At 56.2% G+C, this 25326-nt stretch overlaps 1 protein-coding gene across 4 annotated transcripts in view; it reads left to right on the forward strand.

Annotated features, from left to right (window-relative positions):
* Nucleotides 1-18861, forward strand: part of ABTB3 (ankyrin repeat and BTB domain containing 3) — a 246842-nt gene extending 227981 nt beyond the window's left edge. For all 4 annotated transcript variants that reach the window (XM_055118420.1, XM_055118419.1, XM_055118418.1 and 1 more), the window contains 6 exons: nt 3894-3999; nt 8132-8234; nt 9491-9572; nt 12002-12070; nt 13893-14006; nt 16794-18861. In XM_055118420.1, the coding sequence (XP_054974395.1) occupies nt 3894-3999; nt 8132-8234; nt 9491-9572; nt 12002-12070; nt 13893-14006; nt 16794-17003 (684 nt within the window). In that variant the 3' untranslated portion in view covers nt 17004-18861. The remainder of the gene's footprint in view (nt 1-3893; nt 4000-8131; nt 8235-9490; nt 9573-12001; nt 12071-13892; nt 14007-16793) is intronic.
* Nucleotides 18862-25326: the final 6465 nt, after the last annotated feature.

The raw sequence follows: 25326 nt of genomic DNA on the forward strand, positions 1-25326 counted from the left end.
ATAGAAATAAAATACTTGGGCCAGAGAGAAAGTTCAGCGGGCTGAGCAGAGGTATATTATTGGCCCAGGCTCAGTCCCTGGTACCGCATGGTCCTCTGAGCACTGCTGGGAAGTCGGTCTGACACGGACCAGCCCTGAGGCACTGCCAGGGGTGACCTCCCAACCCACACGAGGAAGAACCGTCTCGAATCCAAGGGACCAGCAGGCTCCTGTGGCAGGCACCTCCACACACATGGGTGAATTCAAGGGCACAGCCAAAAGGTTTTTATTTTAGCATTCCGGTCTCTGAAAGAGAAGCAGCCGGAACAGTTCAGAAAAAGCCACATCTTGGGTGCTGACTTTGAGTGTCTCCCTGTCACCCTTCACGCAGCAGCTAGCACTCAGAAGATGCTGAGCCAGTACTTGAAGGATGGATGAACAGATAAAGGGATGGATGGATAGATGGATGGGTGGACAGATGGACGGTGTATGGATGGGTGGGTAGATTGGTGGGTGGTAAATGGATGGATGGACAGATGCAAGGTTGGGGGCATGGTGGAAAGTGGTGGATGGATGATTGGGGAGGGAGGGAGGGAGGGAGGGAGGGAGGGAGGGAGGGAGGGAGGGAGGGATGAATGGATGCTTAAAAGTGCGTGGATAGGGGCTGGAGTGATAATACAGTGGGTAGTGCATTTGCCTTGCACGCGGCTGACCTGGGTTCGATCCCCGGCATCCCATCTGGTCCCCCAAGCACCACCAGGAGTAATTCCTGAGTGCAGACCCTAGAATAACCCCTGAGCATCGCCTGGTGTGACCCAAAAAGCAAAACAAAAAAAAATTCAACAAACAAAAGTGGGTGGATAGATTTATAGTTTGTTGCATTGGAGATATGCTTATCTTAAGCAAACCGCTGGGATAATGAAGGATTAAAGTCCAGGAGACTTTGACCTCCACCTTTCCTGGCTGTGCTCTTTATTGGTTTTGTCACAATTATCCTATTGCCTCAGAGGACAGATTTTGTTTAATTTTTTAAAACAAAATATTTTAAAATATTTAAAATATGTACTAACACATGGATTTTTAGTAAAAACAATGAGGACATAAAATTGAATTTCTTGCCAATTCTTAAACCATCTACCCTCCCCCTTTCCTTTATTTGTTCATAACTATTCCTGCCCCGTAGACCCAGTGGGAAAATTCCTCATCTTTATAGACAGGTCCGGTGTCATGGACCTGTTGGCTAGTCCTCTTTGTAGATTTGTGAGTTCTACAAATCTGAGTTCCTCGTTTTCAGTTTGTGAACTGGACACTCAGGTTGATTCCGTACCCTAGCCACTGTGTTAAGTGCTGAGGTGGATTTTTAACTGTAGGCTCCACCTTTGAGAATTCAGGCTCACAGAAAACTGAGGCGGCGCCACAGTGTCCCCTGACCCCTCTGCCCTCTGACTAACACCAAGCAGGGCTTGTTTGATCCAGTTCAACAGAGGGGACTCACAGGGGTCATGAAACGTGATCCCATGGAGCAAACTCGAAGTCAGCGTTTCCCACCGGGGTATCCCTGCCGGACCCATCCAGTGAGCGTGGGAGAAGCCTCTGATTTCTTTTTGTTTTTCCCCGAAAAGGGAGAGGTTGGCAAAAGAAGTCTGGGAACCTCTGCTCGCCTTTTTCTTGCCGTTTTCATTTTTCTGTTGTTGCTGCAGAACAAATGGCCTCAACTTTACAGCTGGAGACCGACTGGTTGGTTATTCCCCGGTCCCTGTGGCTCAGAAGTCTGGGCATATGGTTCTCTGCCTAGAACTACTGGTTCTCTGCTGGGGGCCTCTCGGCTCTCGGCACCCAAATCCAGGTGTCTGCAGAGCTGTGTCCTTCCCGGAGGCTGTAGGGAAGGTGTACTTGCAAGTTTTCATGGGGTGGCTGTTTCCTGTGCTTAGAACTCTGAGCTGGGAATAGCCCCTGAACACAGCGAGGTGAGGCCCCAAAATACAAATAATAATAATCACTGTCACTCTCACTGTCATCCCGTTGCTCATCGATTTGCTCTAGTGGGCACCAGTAGCGTCTTCATTGTGAGACTTGTTACTGTTTTTGGCATATCCAATACACCACAGGTAGCTTGCTGGGCTCTGCAGTGCAGGAGGGATACTCTCAGTAGCTTGCCGGGCTCTCCAAGAGGGGCAGAGGAATCGAACCCGGGTCGGCCGCATTCAAAGCAAATACCCTACCCGCTGTGCTATGGCAGTAATAATAATAATAATAATATTAAAAAGGAAGAATACCTTGAACCATTATTAGTCATCTGAATCCCCTCTCTTAATCTTTTTTATTACAAAAAGCAGCATTTGTTTTTGGTAGAAAATACAGATTAAAGAAAGAGGGGCTGGAGCGACAGCACAGCAGGTAGGGCGTTTGCCTTGCATGCAGTCGACCCAGGTTCGATTCCCAGCATCCCATATGGTCCCCTGAGCACCGCCAGGGGTAATTCCTGAGTGCAGAGCCAGGAGTGACCCCTGAGCATTGCTGGGTGTAACCCAAAAAGCAAAAAAAAGGGGCTGGAGCGATAGCACAGCGGGGAGGGTGTTTGCCTTGCATGCGGCCGACCCGGGTTCGATTCCCAGCATCCCATATGGTCCCCTGAGCACCACCGGGAGTGATTCCTGAGTGCATGAGCCAGGAAAAACCCCTGTGCATCGCCAGGTGTGACCCTCCCCCCCCCCAAAAAAAAAAAAAGCAAAAAAAAGAAAAGAAAAGAAAAGCAGGGTGAAAGAGGACAAGGCTTAAGGCACTTGTCTTGCATCGTGCGGACTCCAGTTTGAATTCCTGGTACCATATATGGTTCCTCATGTACCTCACATCCCTCGGGGGATTGGTCCTGAGCACCGAGCCAGGAGTAGCTCCTGAGCACGGCTGAGGGTGGCTCCCAAACCACGCCCAAAGACAGACGAAGCGGAAAGGGAAGCAGGAGCAGAGCCCCTCTGATGGGCAGCTGCTCTGTCCTTCCCCGTCTTCCTTTCCGCTCCAGCCCACCTTGGTGCATGTGGAAGGGCCTTTGTTTCCAGGCGTATATGCTTCCAAACTGTGTGCTAACCCAATTTTCTTCAACGGTTCTGCAAGGCTTTCTCTCTCACTCGTCCTCTCGGCCCGTTTCAGTCCTCTCGCCCCCATTCAAAACAGCATCATTGATCTGTAGCATCCCTTCACCCACCTGCATCTGCAGGAAGATTCACAGGCCTCGGGGACCCAAAGGGGGAGGCGGGGCGGGGAGGGCTCAGAAACGGGCTCCTGGGCTGGAGAGAGGACTGGGGAGAGGCACTCGCCTCGCATGCGGCTGACCTTGGCTTGACCCCCACATCCCGGATCATCCCCGGGCACTGCCAGCAGTGCTCCCTGAACACAGAGCCGAGAGTGAGCCCTGAGCGCCGCTGGCTGTGGCCCCAGACTCACGACCCCCCCAGATGGTCTTCCTCCAGCCAGCAGGCGGGCGGCTACAGTGTTGCACAGAGCTCTGCCCTGCCCTACTTTCCCGCAGAAAGCAACTCAGCTGGGGGATCTTGGAGCATGCAGGGCAGCAGCAATTTGTGCTGGTGCCCAGAAAGCAGGCATCCCGGGTAATTCTGCAGCTTCCGAAACTCTGGAGCACCGGGAGAGGTGCATTTTGAGGGGAAATAAGGACTTCGTATTGGAGAGCTAGTGATGCAGGCGAGAGGGGATGTGTGATAAATGCAGCGTTGGCTCAGGTCAGGATTGTACGGGAAATAGTGGTCACACAGCCCAGGTGCTGCCTAGGACCCTCGGGGTGGGAGGGGGGGTGGAGGGTCCTGCACACGCCCCTTTCCTGGGGGCTGTGGGTGTGCGACTTCTGGGGTGAGGCCCAGCCAGGCAGCCCCCAGCTACGAGAGCTGCTCTGTGTCTTCCAGAACGAGGTGATCAGCCAGCAGCTGTGCGTCATCTTCACGCACTGCTACGGGCCCTACCCCATCCCCAAGCTCACGGAGATCAAGCGGAAGCAGACCTCGCGCCTGGGTGAGTGCTCGGGGTCCTGCCGGGGGCGTGGTGGGAGGACCCCAGGGCAGCCGGATCAGAAGGTGGGGACTAGAGATGGGAGAGCACCTGTGTTCCCCAAGGGACACTCCCGGGGCCTGAGCCCCTCCGCCTCGCCCCCTCCCCTGCCCCATGCCTATAAATGAAGGACTTTCCCGCACGGTCACAGGTGGGGTCTGGTAGTCACTGGCCTCCCTGAGCCCCCGCATTCTCTGCAGACAGGTACTTCCGGGAGGAGGCAGGACTATGCCGGGCAGTTCCATTTAAACTCAAAGTCCCTCATGCCCCCTCAGGAGGAACAAGGAGAGGCTGGTGATCAGCCAATAATGTCCCTCTAATGGAACTAGGAGGGGAGAGGGACAAGCGTGCACACCCATGGAGGCCTGAGGCATGCAGACACACGTGCGTGTTCACATGTATATACATGCACAGACACGCACCTATGTATGTGCATGCACCCCCACCAATACATGCAGGCCTGCACACATGTATATGCATGCACAGGCACACATGTATGTGCATGCTCAGGCCCCAGTGCCTGCAGACACACACACAGGTGCGTGCATACTCTTGCATAGACGCAAATTCGTAAAGGCACACGCATGTGTACACAGGAGATGGTCTCTGAATAGACAGGGCGCTTGGAAACCCCATGAGCATGGCCGCGGTCACTGTTTGTTTTTCCCAGACACTTGCTCTGAGTTGGCTCAGCCCTGCTCCTCGGTCAAGTCTCAGGTCACTGCTCCGGGCTGGCGGGGGCGGGAAGGCCCACGGAGGCAGCCCGGGGAGGCTGGAGCCTGGAGCCCGGCCGCCCACGGCTTCTGGGGTTTGCTCAGAAGCCTTCCCAGCAGGACCGAGTCCACTTCCAGCGCCCGGGGCTGTGCAATATGGCAGCTGTCCCGCGGCCTGGCCCCTGGCCACCAGGGACGTATGAAGTATTCGGGAGAGAGGATTTGTTTCCCAGCAAAGGTGCCGGCCTCCTCCGCTCTGCTCTGAGCTTCCTAAAGAGACAGAAAACGGCTGAGAAACACACGCATTTGAAATCCTGCACCTGAGCCAAATCACTGCTTTTTGTGTTGAGTTGGTTTTTGCTTTCTTGGGCCACATCTGGCGATTCTCGCAAAATGCTCCTGGCTCGGTGCTCCTGGGGACCAGGTGGTGCTGGGCATCCAGACCTGGGCCCGCACCTGCACCAGGTACACTGGGCCCTGGGAGCTGCTTCCTGGCCCAAACCACTGCTCTGGAAACACGTGAGCCAGTTTCAAGAAATGGAAAGGCTGGACCCACAGAGCTGCGTTTGAGGAATTTTTTGATGCCCTCTGAAATAATGTATCGGGGGCTGGTGAGATGGTTCGAGCGGCAGAGCACATGCCCAGGAGTGGTAGGTCCTGAGTTCAGGCTCTGCGACCACAGGCCCTGCCTCCCAGCTCTGCCAGGCAAGGCTGCCATGTAAAAACAAAAGGAGAAGCTGAGCCGGAGCGACAGTACAGCAGGGAGGGCACTGGCCTTGCATGTGGCCAACCTAGGTTCAGGCCCCTGCACCCTGTGTGATCCACACACTGGAGCGAGCCCTGAGCACCGCCAAGTGTGACACAGCCCCTCCCCACTAACAGGAGCTTCCTCCCTTCTTTTTCCTTCCTTCCTTCCTTCCTTCCTTCTTTCCTTTCTTCCTCATTCTTTCCTACCCTTGTTTCTTCCTTCTTCCCTCCTCCCTCCCTTCCTTTTTTCTTCTTTCATTCTTCCTTCCCTTCCTTCTTTCCCTCCCTTACTCCTTTGCTTTGTAATTAAGAAAAAAAAATTAAATCATTAATTTCAATGAAAGCTTTTTGCCTAGAGGAAAAACTTAGCAGCTGAGTCAAGGGCCGTTGGTGTTCCCTTGATGCTCAGTCACGTGGGCAAATCAGGAGGCACCAAACCCACACATACATGGCTGCCACGTAGAAAAGAGATGATACTTAAAATAGTATCCATGCAGCAAGTTCTAAAGACCAATCAAATGACTTCGGACACTGGTCACGGTGCACCGAGAGTGGGGGTCAGAGCAGACATTTGCGGAGTCAGGCTCAGGGGCACAGGACCAACTCTGCTTTTCTGAAATTCCTGTAGCACTCTCCTCCCCGGATTTGGTGAGATTTATTTCCCTGGCCATTAGAAGCCTGGTTTTCAGGCCGAGATTGTACTTCCCTGGGAAGACAGGCAAGAAGCTGGAAGCTTTGGCTGGGGAAGAAACTGGGGACAGGGTAGAATGATAAACGGGGGCAGGATAGAATGATAAGCAGAGCACGGAGCGTGTTGGACTCTACATCTTCAGCATGGCCTTCCGAGCGAGGGTAACAGCCAGGTATCAGGTAGAGCTTTGGGGACCTGCTTTCAAGAAAAGTGAATCATGAACGATCCATGAGAGTCTCCCTGTCGCATCCCTGGAGGGCTGGGCAGCTCCTCTGGCTGAGTGCAGTTCCCTGGGGAAGACCATAGGGCAGGGTGGAGACTGGGGCGGGCTGGGAAGCCTGGTCCTCTTTTTTTTTTAATAGTTTTTTTTCTTTTTTTAAATTTTTTAAATTTTATTGAATCACCGTGAAATAGTTACAAGCTTTCATGTTTGGGTTACAATCTCACAATGATCAAACACCCATCCCTCCACCAGTGCACATTCCCCACCACCAATATCCCGGTTATACCCTCCCTTTCCCACCCTCCCCCTGCCTCCATGGCAGACGATATTCCCCATACTCTCTCTCTACTTTGGGGCATTAGGGCTTGCAACACAGACACTGAGAGGCCAGCATGTTTGGTCCATTATCTACTTTCGGCATGCATCGCCCAGGCCTGGTCCTCTTGCCCTCCCTGCGAATGTGGGCAGGAACGGTAGAAAGACTGAGTTGCCAGACGGGGAAGCCAGAGTGAGCTGAGAGAGGCTGGTTGCAGGCAAGAGGAAGATCCACCTAAAAAGCCTTGAAAGATTTTTATTATTATTATTATTATTATTTTATTTAAATTTATTTATTTTTTAATTAGTGAGTCACTGTGAGGGTACAGTTACAGATTCACACATTTTCATGCTTGTTTTTCCCTCATGCAATGAGCCCATTCCTCCACCAGTGTCCATTCTCCACCACCCATGAACCCAGTATCCCTCCCACCCCTCCAATCCCATCCCCCCTACCCCACCCCGCCTCTGCGGTGGGGCATTCCAATTTGATATCTTTCCTTCCTTTTGGGTGTTGTGGTTTGCAATAGGGGTATTGAGTGGTCAACCTGTTCAACCTACCGTTAACAATATTGTAAACTACTGAGCCTAAAATAAATTTTAATTTAAAAAAAAAAGTCCTGAAAGAAAGAGGAGAGCGAGCGAGTGTAAGTTAGCGCTCTTCTCGCTCCCGGTGATCCTAGAAGTGTTCGGGGAATCTGGCGCTTACACTTTTCAAAGATGGAATGACAGGTGATTTTGACATTTTTAGGCTGGGGGCGGGGGCGGTAAGAAGGGAGGGTCGTGCTGGAAACTGACCCCATATGACTCTTGCACCATGCGAGGCAGCCGCTCTGCCACAGAGCCACGTGCCCCCCCCCACCAGCCCCCCAGATGTATTTGAAATGTAAACTTCCACCTGGGGACCCAGGCTGAGCTCAGGGGGCTGGGCACTGGCTTTGCAGGCGGGAGGGCTGGGTCCCCTCCCTGGCACCACGCGCTGTCCCTCCACCTCACTCATATCTGAAAGCTCCTGCCGTGGTGGAGGGCCAGGAGATACGCAGGCTGCAGGGTTTCTGAGTCTATGGAGGGCACCCCCGTGTGCCCGCCCACTTGGCAGACCACCGGGTCTCCCTCTGCCCGAGGCAGCGAGAGCACTGAGCCGGAGAAGGGGCCCCCCAGGTGGGCAGAGCTGACCGGTTCCCCAGCTGCCTGCACCCTGGCCCCAGGGAACCCTTCCTTAGTGGGAAACGCTATTTTCAGTGGCAGAACCGCTTGGGGCTTTCCAGCATATGGGGATCTGGGTGACTGTGTGTCCCTTTGTCCATCCGTCCTGTCAAAGAGCGTTTTATCCCCGGGGTCTGCCGTGAGCTCCTTGGGGGAGAGGGGACGCCGCCACTCAGGGACCCCCGCCCTTTCCTCTCGCAGATCCGCATTTCCTCAACAACAAAGAGATGTCGGACGTCACCTTCCTGGTGGAAGGCCGGCCCTTCTACGCCCACAAAGTGCTGCTCTTCACGGCCTCGCCCAGGTACGCGGGGGCCAGGCTCCCAGGCCACCGAGATGTCACTGAACCAGGAGCGTCCGTCCCAACGGCCTCTCCAAAGCCAGGCTGGAGGGGCGCAGGGCATGGGCCACCCGCTCACAGTGACCAATGGGGGGGTCACCCCACTGTCCCCACAAACACCACGTCACGCAGCGTCACAGAGATGGCAGCCGAGACTCTCGCTGCATGCCGCGTGGCTCTGGGGACACCACATGGAGCGAATGGGCCCCTTCACAGACAGACAGACAGACAGACACCAAGTCCAAAGCTCTGAGGTGCCCCAAGGGGCAGCCCAGAGAGGCCAGAGGATGCATGGTGGCCAGGAGGCAGGCAGCAGTCAGGGCCAGCTCTAGAGATGAGTGACCGCCATGTACTCCCGGGCATTGGACTTGACCGTCCGCTCGGTGATAGTGAGGGTGGGACATTTCAACCATGTGTCATCATCCAGTGTGGCCACTGCATCAATCCCAGCACATGGCTGCAGTCTCCTGGGTTTGTTTTGTTCCTTTACTTTTTACCACACCTGGCGATGCTCAGGGCTTACTCCTGGCTCTGCGCTCAGGAATTCCTCCTGCTGGTGCTCAGGGACCAAATGGGATGCCAGAGATCGAACCTGGGTCAGCCGCAGGCAAGGAAAGTGCCCTCCCTGCTGTGCTCTCTCTGGGGGAAGGGGCGGAGTTTGTTTAGTTGTTTGTTTGTTTGTTTGGGGTTTTGTATGGCTTTTTTGGGTTTAGGGGCAACACGTGGCAGTGCTGAGGAGCATCTCCTGACAGTGCTCCGAGGACATTGCGGTGCCAGGCCCAGAACCTGGCCCACCCACGGGGCCCTCTCTGCAGTCTTCTATCCCTGGTTTGATTAGTTTTTGTTTTTTTTTTCTTTTTGGGTAACACCTAGAGATGTACAGGGGTTACTCCTGACTCTGCACTCAGGAATTACTCCTGGCAGTGCTCTGGGGACCTTATGGGATGCTGGGGATCAAACCTGGGTTAGTCGAGTGCAGGGCAAACACCCTCCCCGCTGTGTTATTGCTCCAGCCCCTCTAGCCCTGTTTTTGAGTTGATTTTTACCTTCAAACGGGAGTCTGGCATCTTACCCTGGAGGGAACTGAGGGTCACAAGGAGGCAGCAACTAAACTGAGAAATCCACGGACGCGTCCTTGTTCTCCGGGGTGGAGGGAGGGGACGTGACACCCCATCTGCCACCAGAGGCTGGTCTGTGAGTCTGTCTGTGTTCATGCTCAGGTTCAAAGCGCTCCTCTCGAGCAAACCCACGAATGACGGCACCTGCATCGAGATCGGCTATGTGAAGTACCCCATCTTTCATGTGAGTCCCGCCGTGGCCCGAACACCAAGTTTGGGGTGGAGGCACTCTGGGTACAGAGGGTTCCCTCCCTCCCACTGTCTCCCTGGGGACCAGCCACGGCCTCTCCTCACACTGCCCCTGCTCTTCAAATCCATGCATCCCTGCAGCACTAATTGAGTACCTACTATGTGCCAGATAGAGCACCTTACTAAGTGCTAGGTGGAGCACCTACTGTGTGCCAGGTGGAGCACCTACTATGTGCCGGGTTGGAACACCTACTATGGTAGAAGGATTAAGTCCCTTTCCTGGGTAACACTGAGTCACTTGTTATTTCTAATACAGTGTATGTGGGGGGGGGTGTGGGGCTTTCAGGAAAAGTGAGCCGAGGCCCAGGTGTTTTCTCAGGTAGGGGAGATTGGGGGGGCCTCCTGGAGGAGGCATGAAGCCACGCAGTGTCCAAACCTGGGTTAGTCGAGTGCAGGGCAAACACCCTCCCCGGTGGGTGAGACTCCGGCAGTGAGGTCGCCGGGTAAGAAAGGGGGCTAGAACCTTCCAGCAAGCCTGACTCCTGGGCCGGGGGATGAGCACATGGCCAGGACTGGGGGGTGGAGCCAGGGAGCTGGTGTCCCCCTCACAGAGCCAGGGCCCTAAGGAGACCCGGGAGGGAAAGATTCTTCCCCAAGGCCAAGAGGGCCCGGCCCTGCCCCCGGCTCTCGGGGGCTCAGTGGGTCTGGGGTCTCCGCGGGGCCCTGCAGCTGCTTCCCTGCTCCGGCCTCCTCGGATGCCCGCGTGGCCAGCCCTGGCCCTCGTCCATGCAGCTCACGCACATTCCCTCCCGGCCAGCTCTGCACGGACCTTTCTGGAGGACTGAGCCTGGCTGGACACCGCTGGGGCCCGTGTGTCCAGGCTGGCCCGCCGGGGGTGCTGGTCCCTCGGTGCTGGTCCCTCGGTGTCCCCTACCCCCGTCAGTGAGGCCACCATGGAGTGCCCAGGACAGTTGGAAGCGTGAGCTGGAAGCCGAGAGGCACCTATTAGCCGGGGTTACTTGGGGGGTCCCTGGAGTTATCGTTCCAGTGTTTGCTGGTGGGCTCGGCAGCCCAGGCCTGGGGACAGCTCGACCCTGGGCACTGTCCCTGCTCTGGGGTCTCCTCAGGGCCAGGGCAGGACTGTGCCTTGTGCGGACCCTCCCCCGTAAGATGAAGAAGAGCCACATCTGGGACTGACCCGGCCTCGGTGGGCTGCATCTGACCTCGGTGGGCTGCATCTGGCCCAAAAGGGGACCCCAGGGCCGTTCACTTCCTGACGACCTGAGACCTTCCGCCCGAGAGAGGCCTCTGAGCAGGTCCCATAGCAGGCCGCTCTCTCCCAACACCTGGACACAGCAGGGGCTGCCCTGGAGTGGCCGTGAGGGGGCTGAGATCCTGCCCTGGGCCTTGCAGCCACCAAGAAAAGCGAGGCCATAGCAGGGTCGTGACTCTGGCGGGGCCCACTTCAATGCTGTTGGCCTCAGGGAGTCCGGCCCTTAAAGAGCCAGGGCCCGTTGTGAGCCCGGGACACCCAGCCCGTCCGTTTCCTCTTCATACTGAGGCATCATGATTTCAAGGCTCAGGCAGCCAGTGACCAGACATCAGTCCCACCACCAGTGTCCCCAGGGTCCCTCCCACCCACAGCCTGCCTCCTTGCAGGACGTTTTTAAGTTTCGAATCTCCTGCTGCCAGTGCTCTTGGCTCTGGGTGCAGGCATAAACATTCCCCACGTCTGTCCATCACTGTCCGTCGCTGATGTCTCCGGGCCCGTGAGCCCCGCCCCTGTGACCTCCCACCCTCCTCTTCTTAGTCCCCCACCTCAACTTCTCTCCTTCCCCGGCCTTTTCATTTCTACAGCCCAGGGCCAAGCATTTCCCCACCTTCGATCCTTCGCCTGCCCTTGTCCAGTTGTTCTGTGTCCCGCAGATAAGCGGCTTCATCTGGCCTTTGTCCTTCCCCTTCTGCCTCACTTCCCTCCCCGCCAGCCCCACCCGAGTCGTGGGGAGTCGATGGTTCTGACGGTTCCGTCCTTCTTCGCCCTGCCTGGCTTTATTCCTTGGGCCACCTCCCTGAGCCACTCGCTCGCTGTCGCTGGCTACCTGTTCCCTGGGGAAATTGAGCTCCGTGTCCCTTAGGGTCCACAAGCGGGAGGGAGGGAGGGAAGTCGGGGCGTCTCAGGGAAGAGGCAGGCTGCGGGCAGGGGGGCGAGACGGGGCAGAGATTCTGCAGCTGGACCGAGACCAGGATTCCGCGGGGCCGGTTGCCTCGTCTGCTTCTGCTCTACCTGAGACCCCCTCCCCCTCCCCACCTTCTCACCTGCCCCTGCTCCTTGCCTGAGCTCCGCCCCCCCCCCCACCTCTAGCCCTGGGTTCGGGGACTCTGCCTGCGGGCTGCAAGACTCCATCCCTCCGTTCTCTCTTGCAGCTGGTCATGCAGTATCTCTACTGCGGCGGGCCCGAGACTCTGCTCATCAAGAACAACGAGATCATGGAGGTGAGGAGGCCTCGGGGGCCGCGGGGCCGCGGGCGGGCGGCAGGGCGGCTGCCCGAAACACGTGGGCAGTTGTTGGGGCACCTGTGCTGGCTTTTCTCTCGGAGATGGACTTGGGGCCTCCTCGGGCCTACCCCCGGTAGCAGGTGCCCCCTAGCGTCCCTGCCTGGGACTGGGATGCTCAGGGGTGCCCTAGGAGTGGCCCGTGATCAGTGTCTGAGAACATGCATGCACACCGCGTGTCGTTGACCCCAAAGCCCGGCTGCCCCGTGGCTGAACCCAGACTCCCGGCTCCTTCCTGTAAGCAGTGCTCCTGCCGGCGGCTCCGAGGGCGTCGAACCAGCACTGAGGTTGGGGTGTCAGGAGCTCTGGGGGGCTAGAGCAAGGGCTGCCCTGGCCGGGAGGGAAGGCAGAGCCGACCCATGGCCGGGCCCTGGCCGCCGGCACCAGCCGCTGTGGAGCCCTGACGGCCCCTTCCGAGCCGGGCGCAGAAAGAGAAGTTCCTTTTCCTTTCTCTTCTTTGCTGTTTGTTTCCTGGGCCACACCCGGCGATGCTCGGGGCTTACTCCTGGCTCTGCATTCGGGAATCCCTCCTGGCGGTGCTCAGGGGACCACACGGGATCAGACCTGGGTATACGCCGAGTGCAGGGCCAGCGCCCTCCCCACTGAGCTCTCTCCAGCCCCTGGATGAGCGTCTCGTCCTCGCCGAGCCCCAGTTTGCTCGCCTGTAAAACAGAATCAACATATCCAACTGCACTGGGTTTGCATGATGGCAAAACTCCTGGCTCTGTGCTCAGGGGTCAGTCCCGGTGGGCTCCGGGCAGATGGGGGACCAGGGATCGAACCCAAGTCAGCCACGTGCAAGGCAAATTCTCTACCCACTTTACCATCGCTCCTGCCCCAGATTGCTGGGGGTCCCCACCCTGTGGTTCTGGGGTGGCGCGGGGGACCCCAGGGCCTCGCATGCCGAGTCCTGTGCTCTCCCGCCTGACCTGCGTCCCCGGCTCTGAAGCTTCCTTTAAAATTGAAATCGCACGTGTGTCCCACACATGCGTCCCCCATACGGCAGGGCTTGTCATAAAAGGGAGCCCCCCCAGCCCCATCCCCCACCCCCCGGGGCTCTCTGCCCTTCACCTCTTGCCCTAGCCTTCCCCTCCCCAAAGCCTCTCTCTCCCGCCGCCCACGTTAGTCCAGCATCTGCCACGGTTGCGTGCCCAGCTCAGGGCCAGGACGCAGCACACAGCAGGGACACAAAGAGAGTCTTTCCCTGCAATGTGTGTGTGTGTGTGTGTGTGTGTGTGTGTGTGTGTGTGTGTGTGTGTGTGTGTAAGTGGTGGTGATGGGGATGACTGATCTGGGTGGACGAGGCAGAAAAGCAGAAAAAGACAGAGGGGGCGGCCCCAGGCTTTCAGTGGGAGGACTTCCTGGAGGAGGCGGCCTTTGTGTGGAGGTCTTGTGTGGCAGTCTGCAGGACCGTGAGTGCCAACCAGAGTTGTGCTGTCTGGGGGAAAGGATAATGTTTGCTCCGAACACCGGAGTGACACATTAGGCGTCTATAGGGGCTCCTGCTCTAATCTGAGCATTCAGTTCTCTCCCACCCCTCCCCTCCTCAGCAGCCTGGGCTCAGCCATCCAGCACTACCTTTGGGCCGTCCCTGGCACATCGAGTGGGGGTCACCCCCGGGGCCCTGTGCTCCCCCTGGCCTGTCTCCCCTCTGCTTTGGTGCTCAGAGGTGACCCTTCAGCAAGTGACTTCGCCCCAGACCCTGTTGGGAACATCAGCCTTTTGCCTCCGACCTCTGACCACCCTTCTTCCTCCTCCTCAGCTTCTGTCCGCCGCCAAGTTTTTCCAGCTGGAGGCGTTGCAGCGCCACTGCGAGATCATCTGCGCGAAGGGCATCAACACGGACAACTGCGTGGACATCTACAGCCACGCCAAGGTAGGCATGCGCGCTCGGACCTGCGGCCCTGGGCGGGCTGTCCCACACACGCCTGTGCTCTGCCACACACACACACACACACACACACACCAGCCTCTGCCTCCCCACACATACACACCAGCCTCTGCCTACACACACACACACACACACCAGCCTCTGTTTCCCCCACATACACACACCAGCCTCTGCCTCCACACACACACACACACACACACACACACACACCAGCCTCTGCCTCCCCCCACACACACACCAGCCTCTGCCTACACACACACATACATACACACACACCAGCCTCTGCCTACACACACACACACCCACATACACACCAGCCTCTGCCTCCCCCCCACACACACCAGCCTCTGCCTACACACACACACACACACACACACCAGCCTCTGTTTCCCCCACATACACACACCAGCCTCTGCCTCCCCCCCACACACACACATACCAGCCTCTGCCTACACACACACATACATCAGCCTCTGCCTCACACACCAGCCTCTGCCTCCACACACACACACACACACACACACACACCAGCTTCTGCCTCTCTCTCTCACACACACATACACACCAGCCTCCTCTGCCTCTCCCCCCACACATACACACCAGCTTCTGCTTCTCTCTCTTTCTCTCTCTCTCTCTCTCTCTCTCTCTCTCTCTCTCTCACTCACACACACACACACACACACACACAAACACACACACACACCAGCCTCTGCCTCTCCTCCGTCCCTTTCGTCCAGGAAGCAGCAGCCCCGAAGCGTCTGGGGCAGAGCCGTTCTCCTGCAGGATTTCTCCCCGCCTGAGCAGGAGGCGGAGCCCCATAGCATCCTCACTCGGCCGCTCAGCGGGGTCCCGGGTGCTTCACGGCCGACTGCACCCCAGCCCCAGCCCCGCGCCTGCTCTGTCTGGGCAACTCCGTCCCTGCCCCGCCTTCTCTGGGGGGAGTGAAAATGTACTATCGCCCCAGCCCCACGAGGCTCCCTGTCTGCCCAGGAAGGAGCCTGAGCGTCCTGCCCATCAGTTCCCCTGCCCGCGGACACTTACACTGCCCTGTGTACCCCACATTCATGACAAGGCCTGCGACCCACCACGCCACCATCCCACTCAGAACCTCCAGAGGAGCCCTGCCTGTGCACTGCTAATGATGCAGCGGGAGCCCCCTGCTGGGGAGATGGTAGTACTGCAGGCTGAGCAGCTCCACTTAGAGCTGTTAGATCCAAACAACAGCGTTTTTGCAGGCTTTTTGCAGGCCGCGTCCTGGCGTGTTTCCGTGGCAGAGTCTGCCCTTCTGGGTGTCTGCACGGAGGGCAGCCACTTCTGTCCTGGGCCCCCTGAGACAAACGCATGGTGGGTTCAGTCCTGTTCTCGGGGCCAGAGCAATAGTGAGTGGGGAGGACGTTTGCCTTGCCACCAACCCGAGTTCAATCCCCGGCACCCCACGGGGTCCTCTGAGCCTCGCCAGGAGTGACTCAGAGTGCAGAGCCGAGAGTCCCCGCCGAGCACTGCTGGGTGTGGCCCAGAAACAAAAGAAAGCACAAGTTTAAAGGGGAAAAAAATATCCTATCCTCTGGGCCTGTGGTGTGGGGCTGGTGGGAGATGGAGGGGGCGGGGTATCCGCCCTGGACGGGTGTGAGAACTGCATAGGGTCCTTGCTTCACTGCCATCTGCGGCTGGAGATGGGCAGAGTCGCCGTGTGGGAGGTGTGGACACAGCACGCGCTCAGCGTCTGCTCCTGGCATTGGTGCTGAGGGCCACTGTTCGTTCACGCAGGCAGCAAGTACTTAATCGGGGTGGTGGGTCTTCCTGGGCAGTGCCCGGGGCCCGCTCCTGGACACACGGCTAAATGCACCTGTGCTTCAGTGCTGGGCCCAAGGGTGCCATGCTGCTCGGGCCCTTGGGTGCTGGGGACCTTGGGGGAAACGCCCGGCAGGAGGCCAGGCAGCAGCCTATCCCTGTATCGTCTCCGCAGCCCGTCAGCGGCCGGTGCTAAATGTCCACTGTGACTGAGCCTCTGCCTGTGCCCTCGGGCAGCCTCTCTCCAGAGTGGGCGTGGAGGACGCTGTTACACGGGGCAGCGTAAATGTCCACTGGATGCTGCTCTTTGCCACCCCTTACATCGTGGCCACCTTCCACGTGGCCACTAAAACAGCCTCCGGACATTTTCGAGTATCCCCTAGTATCCCAGTACGTCACTGCTTGCCTCAAGGCGGGGCGCAGAGAGCTGGTGTGCTGGGGTGGGGGGCCGTGGCAGGGGTCACTGAGCTCCTGTTCGGGGGAGCTCTGGCGCTTCCGGGCCTCCACCCACATATGTGACATGCCACACGGGCCACGTACCAAAGCGAGAGAAACCAAGCGTGAGTGTCTTTGATTCCCGGTGGGCTGGGAAGTTTCCCCCGGTCCAGCTGGGCACTGCCTCGGGCCCACTGGGCACGGCAGCCAGCGGCTGGGGGCTCTGTCGGTGGCTTCGGGGGTCACACTGACTCTTTTCAGACTCACAGCTGTGGTCACCATCCCCCAGTGCCCTGGCAGAGGGCGAGGCTCAGCATTGGCTGCTCTCCCCTCAGCTGCCTCCCACGGGCCTGCAGGGGGTCGCTGGCCGCAGCCCAGGGACAGGCGGGTCTCAGAGTCCCATCCGCGGGGACGGGACTAGAGCCAAGAAGGCAGAGTAAGAAGCAGAGCCTGCGTGGTCTCCGGACCCCCCCCCCGCCACCCACTGCTGCGTGCCCGCCTGCCGCACCCCATAACCGTCTCCCGCCTCTGGTTCTCTCTCCGCAGTTTCTCGGGGTCACCGAGCTCTCGGCCTACTGCGAAGGCTACTTCCTCAAGAACATGATGGTCCTGATCGAGAACGAAGCGTTCAAGCAGCTCCTGTACGACAAGAGCGGCGAGGGCACGGGCCAGGACGTGATGCAGGACTTACAGAGGACGTTGGCCGTCCGCATCCAGTCAATCCACCTGTCCTCTTCCAAAGGGTCCGTCGTATGAGACACGGGGTGCAGGGGGCGCTCCGGGGCGTGGGGTGGCGCTGTCTGGCCTCCACACAGATGCGTATCGAATCTCACCCAGCGTCTGTTTCTGGGGGGTGTCCTGGGAAGCGGCCACGACAGCCCACGGCTTCTCTTAAACCAGCCCATGCGTCTCCTGTGGGTTCCTGATGAAAAAAGCAAAGGACATTGTCACGGTCCACGGCTGGGGCTGAGACTCTCGAGGTCAATGTGGGGCAACTGAGTCACCCCTCCCGCCAGCCCCCGGGGCAGGCGAACAGTCATTATAGGGGGCCACTGCCCAATGGACAGACTGAGAATTAAAAAAAATGGTTCTGGTTCCGGGTGGACCGGGAGGAGCTGACCGCAGCATCGCTGCACGTTCAGGGCCCCCCTGGCTGTCGCTGGGCGTGGTCAGCCCCGGGAGCGGATCGGAGAGACGGTCTCCGATCCTGGATCGATCATTTGGCAAATTTTTAGGGGTGGGGACTTTTTAAACACAGAAACAAGACAGCCTGGTAGTTTAAAATATATTTCTAACCGCTTACCAGTTTGTTTTCAACCAAATTGTGTTTAGGAATCTGTGTTTGGAGGTTCTTTCTTTTTTTTTTTTTTAATTTTAACTGTGAGTCTGTATAAACATGCATTGACGGGGTAGTGCTGATATTCTATACGAAGTCAAATAACCTTGCCTTAGTGATCATGGTTACCCACAAGAGGTACACTGCCAATAATCAATAATTAACTCTCATTCAATAGTTGAAAACAGCCTGCATGCTAATCGTGGTTTGGGGGGGCGAGAATAAGACACCCCCCACATAACAAAACATGCATTTGCATGCGCCCGAATCTGTGAAATGTTATGTTTGTGCTTCATTTTTACCGAGGTCCACATGTCCCATCGACTTTCTGCTCAGAATCCATGAGGCAAACCTACCCTCGCCATGTCCTCTCTCTTCATTAGGAATGATTCGGGGCGGCTTTTGCAAAAACATGTTCCTAAGACGACGCAGTCGACGGGAGGGGGCGGGGGAAGCACGTGTGAGAAGTGACTCGATCCCAGAGTTCTCCTCTGTATTCTCAGAAGATGTTAATAGTTTGTTACTAGCCAGAGACTATGACTATGTTAGATTATTTTTCAAGGCGAATCATGTACCATAGGATGGACACTTTCTGTATCCTCAGAATGTATAGCACAGGGTTCTCGCTGATGGAAGCTTCCGTCCACAGGCGACCGTGGGCTCTGCCATATATTATAAGCAAAAGAGATTGGTGAAGTGCCACAATATTCAAAATAATCCTGGAGTCGCTGCCTTTCTTTCCTGTCACTGAAAGCCTGGAGACAGGGCGTCCGGACTCGGAGAATGGCTTCCCCGCTTCGGGATGGCCAAGTTCTGTTGACCCGCCCGTTTGCTCACATGCCTTTGGGAAGTCGCTCGTGAGTCCCAGATTCCAGAGGAGCTTGTGCACCCCCGGTCCACTCCCCTCACCATGGCGTCGAGTCCTGTTTTGTGGGGGTGACGCGTGGAGCACCCGGGCCGAGTTTGTCTCCGGACAGGCTGTCTGGGAGGCCAGGCCAACACAAGGCCGTTGACACCCTCCCCTGCCCCGGCATGGAGCGAGGCCATGGGGGCATGGCCCACAGTATTCACATCAGGTCGCAAAGGGAGCTCGGGTCCTGCTGTCTCCTTGTGCGTGGCCACATGGGCATGCCGTGACTTCCCTGGGAATGTCCGAGGCTAGTTCAGGGCGCCCGAGTTCGGATCTGTACGGTGGCAGCTCCCACAGGTGGCATCCTTGGTTCTAGACTTTGCTGTACTTTCTCTGTCATTAAAAGGAGTGATTTTTTCCAAGATTCACACACGTACATGCGCGCACGTGTGTGTGTGTGTGTGTGTGTGTGAGAGAGAGAGAGAGAGAGACAGAGAGATAGAGATTCTCTCCAGAGTCAGAGCCCATTTTTGCTCCATTACAAGAGGGACAATAAGGGGGCCAGAGAGATAGAACAGTGGGTTGGGTGCTTGCCTTGCACATGGCAGACCCAGATTCAATCCCTGGCACCCCATTGGGTCCTCCATGCCCTGCTAGGAATGATCCCTGAGCGCAGAGTCAAGAGTAATCCCTAACCACCACTGGATCTGACCCCCTCAAAAAAAAACAAGCCAAGAGGGACAGTGAGACCTGCAGGAGAGAGGCGCAGGGAAGTCAAGACCTAGATCAGTGTTCCCCAACTGTGCAGTTCCCTCCTGGGGGTCACTGAAACCATTCAGGGTCCATTAGTAGCTTTGGGTGCCATTTCTGCTTGTTCCATTTAAAAAAAAAAATTAAGGCTGGCAGATAGCATAGTGGTTAGGGAGCAGGCAAGCAAGCGCCTGGGCCACATGGGGTTCCCAGCACCAAATCCTCAGGTCCTTACTCTGAACTGACAGCCCAGTTGTCCAAGAATCGCTGGTGAGACCCCCCAGACCTCCTGAGCACTGCTTGGAAGCCCCCCGCCCCCAACCCAAGATTTGGAAGCTGGAGAAGTAGTCTAGGGGTTAAGTCTCTTGCCATAGGCAAAGGTTCAAGAATGGCAACTGCGTTTCTGGGATGGAGGCAGAGGGAGCTCGTCTGGGCTGGCATAATCCCTGAGGCCAGACCCAGGTCCCCTCTGGCCCCTCTGACCAACACAGGCCGCTGCAGATTTGTCCCCAGGCTCGTGTGCAGAGGCCTACAGGAAGCGGGAGAGGGGGGCAGGGTGGTCCCTGGTCCAGGAGGCCCCATCAGCAGTGTTCTCCTTGGCACCTCTCAGAGAATGGCTCTCTCCCTACTTAGCAGTCCCGGTTAGTGGGTGCCTTAAAAAGCAGACAGAGGAGTCATCCAGGGCACTCCCTGGGGGTCGGTCAGCCCAGGCCCGCCCAAACAGAGCCCCAGAAGCTGAACGCTCCCACACTCCCAGCCAGACCCCACAGCTCAGGACGAGCCTCCTCCGGAAATGAATCTGCTGAAAAGCTCAGCTATGCAAGTTTTGTGATTGAAATCTCCGGGCTTTCACAGAGTCGAGGATGGGCTACCTCCCCTCATCTCCCTGTACTTTTGGAAGCCCCAGCTGTCATGAACACCTCAAGGCTTCCACCCACTAAAAAATTTTACTCCAGCTGTATCACTCCATTTAAAAGTCTGGACTTCCTGGGGCATGTGGCCCAATTCACGGCCGCACGACACGACGCCTCAAACTCTATAACACTGATAAATCAGTAGTAGCACACCAGATTGGATGGGATGTAACATAGAAGGCAACCAATCTCAGTTAACAAAACATAAACTGAAGGCTTATCCTGTAACATCTTAGTAATCTCGTATACAAGGACTTAGCGGCTCCATGATGAGATACAACAATCTTCACTAACTTTCTTCTAAGGAAACATTTTTTATCATTCTTTTAGCAAATTATTGATAACAAGCAATATTAAATAGATATTAATTTATTTAATCAGGGCCTCCTATAAGGGCAGACTTCAGGGGTGGTTGGGAAAATTGGAGATTATAGTGGAATGAAGATGTAATGGGTGGAGGGGTTAGTGTTGGAATATTGAATTCCTGTAACAAATTATCATGAACAACTTTGTAAACCACAGTGTTTATATAAAATATAAGAGGAAAATTGAAAAAATTAAAAATAATAGTATACTAAGGAGTAAAAAAGAAATAATACACTAAGGGCCCCTTCCCCATAAAACATACAACACACACACACACACCAAAATAAATAAATAAATAAGCGTTTGCTCACACACCAAAATAAATAAATAAACAAATAAGCATTTGCTCAGACCAATAGATGCACATTCACTGCAGTACTCAGTACAATAGCCAGGATATAAGAATAGCCCAAGTGAAAAGATAAAGGAAATGTGGTGTATGCATGCAATGGAATACTATGCACCCATAGAAAAGATGAAATCATACAGTTCCCTGCAACTTGGATGGAACTGGAGCGTGTCATGTTAAAAGAAATAAGTCAGAGGGAGAAGGGCAAATTCCAAACATTCTCACCTGTGGAATACAGAGTGACGAGGGAGGGAATGGAAGGCACCAAGTGATGGTAACCCCTTGGCTCTGAGCACTGAGAATGTGGAGGAAGGAGTGGGGACAGGGCGAGGAATGAGGAGGTGGATTGCTGATGACCTAAGGGCAGTCAGAGTCTTAGACATTGACACGAAGGGCACATTTACACTTAGACATTTCAGTGGCTTAGAGCAACTGTGCACTTCAAAGCCAGAAGAACCGTCACCATTCAACACTATGTAAGCTTGTGGCCCAAGCTGTAAGAAGTGAAAATTTGTAAAAAAAAAAAAAAAAAACCAGGAGAAGAAGAAGAAGAAGTAGCAGGGGCCTGAGCAATTGTACAGCAGGGTGGGGCATTAGCCTTGCCTGCGGCTACCTGGCGTCTGATCCCCCACATCCCACCTGGTCCCCCCAAACACCACCAAGAGTAATTTCTGAGAGTGCAGAGCCAGGAGTAACCCCTGAGAATCACTGGTTATGACACCCCCCAAAAAAAATTAAAAATAAATAAGCAGCAGGCCGGGAGAGGGGGACGGAGGGGGCGGGGTTTGGCTCGGGGTCTGCAGCCTACATCTTGAATGTAGGAGCCCTGGGCTCCTGCCCCAGCCCCCACCTCCCCAGCTTCACCAGGAGCAACGTTCGAGACCCTCAAGACCCTCGGGGCTCCAGAGCTCGAGTGGCACCAGCTAATCAGAGAGGCCGTTGATTTTTTTCTCTGCAGCAGCTTCTGGTACCCTCAGAGCAAGCAAGTCACTTCAGCCCCAGTTTGGCATTTGCCTTCTGCCTGATGAGGATGGGACCCTTAGCATCTGGAGGCTGTAGAGAGAGTCGCCCCCACCACACACACACACATACACACACACACACACACAAAAAAAAAAAAAAAAACAATAACAAAAATACCTGCTCTCTGCCCTGCCATCTGCAGTGAGAAACTGGAAGGGATGCACTTGGCCGTCCCCGTAAACACAGCGGCCTCTTCGACCTCTGCACCCACGTCTAATCATCACTCCTGTGTACCGGTGCCAGAGGCACTGCCCCCAGCACCCGATGAATGCCCCCGGGGTGGGGGGGTGCTGGGGAGCAGGCAGCCCACGGGGAAGCTGGGGGGACGCCTTGGTCCCTTTGGGATGGAGGGAGGGCCCCGCATCCTTCGCCCCCCCAGTCTGCAGCTCTGTGATTCTGCATCTGCAGCTCACACGGTTCCTCTCCCGTGAAGCCTGTAGCTCCGGTGTGTGCTGGGTGGCCCCGGGTACCTCGTCGGGGCCCTGGGCAACCTTGGAAATCCGGGAGGAGGTCTCTTCCTGCTTCCTCAGAATGCCGTGTTCGCTCCCGCCCCGCCTCACTTCGAGTTTGCTAGCTGTGCCTCTGGGAGATGATTCTAGAAGCATCCTACCACTCTGGGCTCCCTCTCTGCCTGGCCCAGGCGCCCTTCAACACCAGCAGGTGGTTCCTCGGGTCATTTGGGGGGGTGGGGGGTGAGCTTCTCAGCCTGGGCATGAGTCAAGGAGGCCCCTTGGAGCACCCTCCTGCACCCCGTGGCTGCTTCCTCCAGGCCGACTCAGCCCCCGGCTGGCTTGGGAGCACTGGACACACCCTTTGTCTTCAGTTTCCTTCATCCTCTTTGGAGAAGTTGGGTTTGAGTATCAGGCATCAGCACTCAGGTGCGTCGTAGCAGACAAGAGGCTGCATATCTAAGAGGATGGAATGGGGAGGACCTTGCCCCTTGCTCAGAGGATTCTAGAACTTTCTAGAAAATTCCCATGGTGGTTTTTGATCCTCTGGGGTCGGGCTGCTCTTTTCAAAGATTCTGGGGACATGCTCCCCCCGACCCTGCAAAGCTGCACAATTGCAGCCCTAGTCCTTACACAGGGTGGGGGACTGAGACAAGGTTAATGAGATCTACTGGAGCGATAGCACAGTGGGTAGGGCGTTTGCCTTGCAACGTGGCCAACCCGGGTTTGATTCCTCTGTCCCTCTCAGATTGCCCGACAAGCTACCAAGAATATCCCGCCCGCACAGAAGAGCCTGGCAAGCTACCCGTGGCGTATTTGATATGCCAAAGACAGTAACAAGTCTCACAATGGAGACGGTACTGGTGCCCACTCGAGCAAATCAATGAACAACGGGAGGATAGTGAGACAGTGCTACAGTGCAGTTCAAACACAAGAGTTCCTGAGTATTAGCATCCACACTCTTCATTCATCCACTCGGGAGTGTGAGCCCAGGGATGGGATGTAAGGGCCCATGAATGACCAGCAGGGACTAGGGTGCCACGCTGAGCGTCAAGTTTGGCCCTTGGGAGTCACATCCCCAAAAGAATGACACCACAAGGTCCAGAGAAACCCAGGGCCACCACCTTCGAGTGGGCATTGCTGAGCCCACGTACTTTGTTGTGGGGGGGTTGGGGTCACACCTGGCAATGCTCAGGGCTTACTCCTGGCTCTGCACTCAGGGGATCATAAAGGAATCGAACCCAGGTCGGCTGGGTGCGAGGCAAACACCCTACCCACTTGTACTATGTGCCCATGTTCTTTGCTGTCACGGGTGCTGGACACTCATTCCACCACCACCGAGAAATCTCCCCCAAGCAGAACTTCCCATGACCCCCCCCACGGAAGCGACTCTGATGTCCCCCACCCCCCGAACCCCTTTAAAAATAACCCAGCAGATTTTAAACTTCCTGCCTGATAGGGGAAAAAATAGAACTCGTGCTCAGCAATCACACTGCTCTTTTGCTCCTGTTCCTGATGAGGCAGCCAGATAACGTGGCCTCGCCAAAGGACACAGCGCCCAGTTTAGCTCGGAATAGGGGGAGACAATCTGTCTGCGTGAATAGGCAATTAAAAGAGATGCCTGGTGCCGTCCGCCCGCGCTCGGGGGCCGAGTTGGAGAGGTAACCTTCGGGTGACTTGGTGAATTTGAACGCCATCGCAAGAGAAGAGGGGAGGCAGGTGGGTTCTGGACCCCACATCTATTCCCCACTGCGTGCACACACCCACACACACACACACACACACACACACACACACACACACACACACACACGGGTCTTTTGCCATAGTGAGTTGTTTCAATCACTTTTGCAAAGCATACACTCTTTCCTATCCCTGGTCGAAGTCAGAATCAACCTTCCTTCCTTCCTTCCCTCCTTCCCTCCTTCCTTCCTTCCCTCCCTCCTTCCTTCCTTCCTTCCCTCCTTCCCTCCTTCCTTCCCTCCTTCCCTCCTTCCTTCCCTCGTTCCTTCCTTCCTTCCTTCCCTCCTTCCCTCCTTCCTTCCTTCCTTCCCTCCTTCCCTCCTTCCTTCCTTCCTTCCTTCCTTCCCTCCTTCCCTCCTTCCTTCCTTCCTTCCCTCCTTCCCTCCTTCCTTCCTTCCTTCCTTCCCTCCCTCCTTCCCTCCTTCCCTCCTTCCTTCCCTCCTTCCTTCCTTCCTTCCTTCCTTCCTTCCTTCCTTCCTTCCTTCCTTCCTTCCTGCCTTCCTTCCTTCCTTCCCTCTTTCCCTCCTTCCTTCCTTCCTTCCTTCCTTCCTTCCTTCCTTCCTTCCTTCCTTCCTTCCTTTCTTTCTTTCCTTCCTTCCTTCCTTCCTTCTTTCTTTGCCTTTCTTTTTGGCTTTTGGGGCACACCCAGCAATGCCTAGGGGTTACTCCTGGTTCTGTGCTCAGGAATCACTCCTAGCAGACTTGGGGGACCATATAGGATGCAGAGATGCTGGGGGACCTTATGGGATGCTGGAGTGGCCACACACAAAGCAAGTTCCCGCCTGCTGTACAATCTCTCTGGCCCTTACTGTACTGAGGTTCTGTGCCCCTGGGTAACGTGCCTGCCACCGCCCCCCTCCCCCTTATTCCATTCATGCAGAACTTGTGGTCACACCATCCGCTGGGCTGGAGCATCCTGGCTCTCAGCCACGGGCATTTGGGAACAGGGACCACAGCGGAGGAAGGAGAACAGGTGGGAAAGCGAGTGAAGCGTTACGAGTCAGCACTGAGGTGGTTTATTGGGAGGTGCGGCTCCTGGCCACCGTTTCTGAAATACAGATGCGCAGGAAGTTGCAGAAGGGCCCCGGTGCCCTTCACCCAGTTTCCACAGCAGCTACATCTAAGCCCCACACCCAAGCCAGAAAAATGACGGGGACGCAGGCCGGAGTCTCCTCCTTCGCCCTTTGGTGGCATGTAGGTCTTGCCACCCCCACAGTCACGATCCCATCCCACAAGGCCCTACCCCAGGTGTCCCCCCCGCTCCCCACCCCGCACCTCTGCCCACTGGTCTGGCAGCAT

The sequence above is a fragment of the Sorex araneus genome, chromosome 10 (assembly GCF_027595985.1).
Source record: "Sorex araneus isolate mSorAra2 chromosome 10, mSorAra2.pri, whole genome shotgun sequence".
Taxonomy (NCBI): domain Eukaryota; kingdom Metazoa; phylum Chordata; class Mammalia; order Eulipotyphla; family Soricidae; genus Sorex; species Sorex araneus.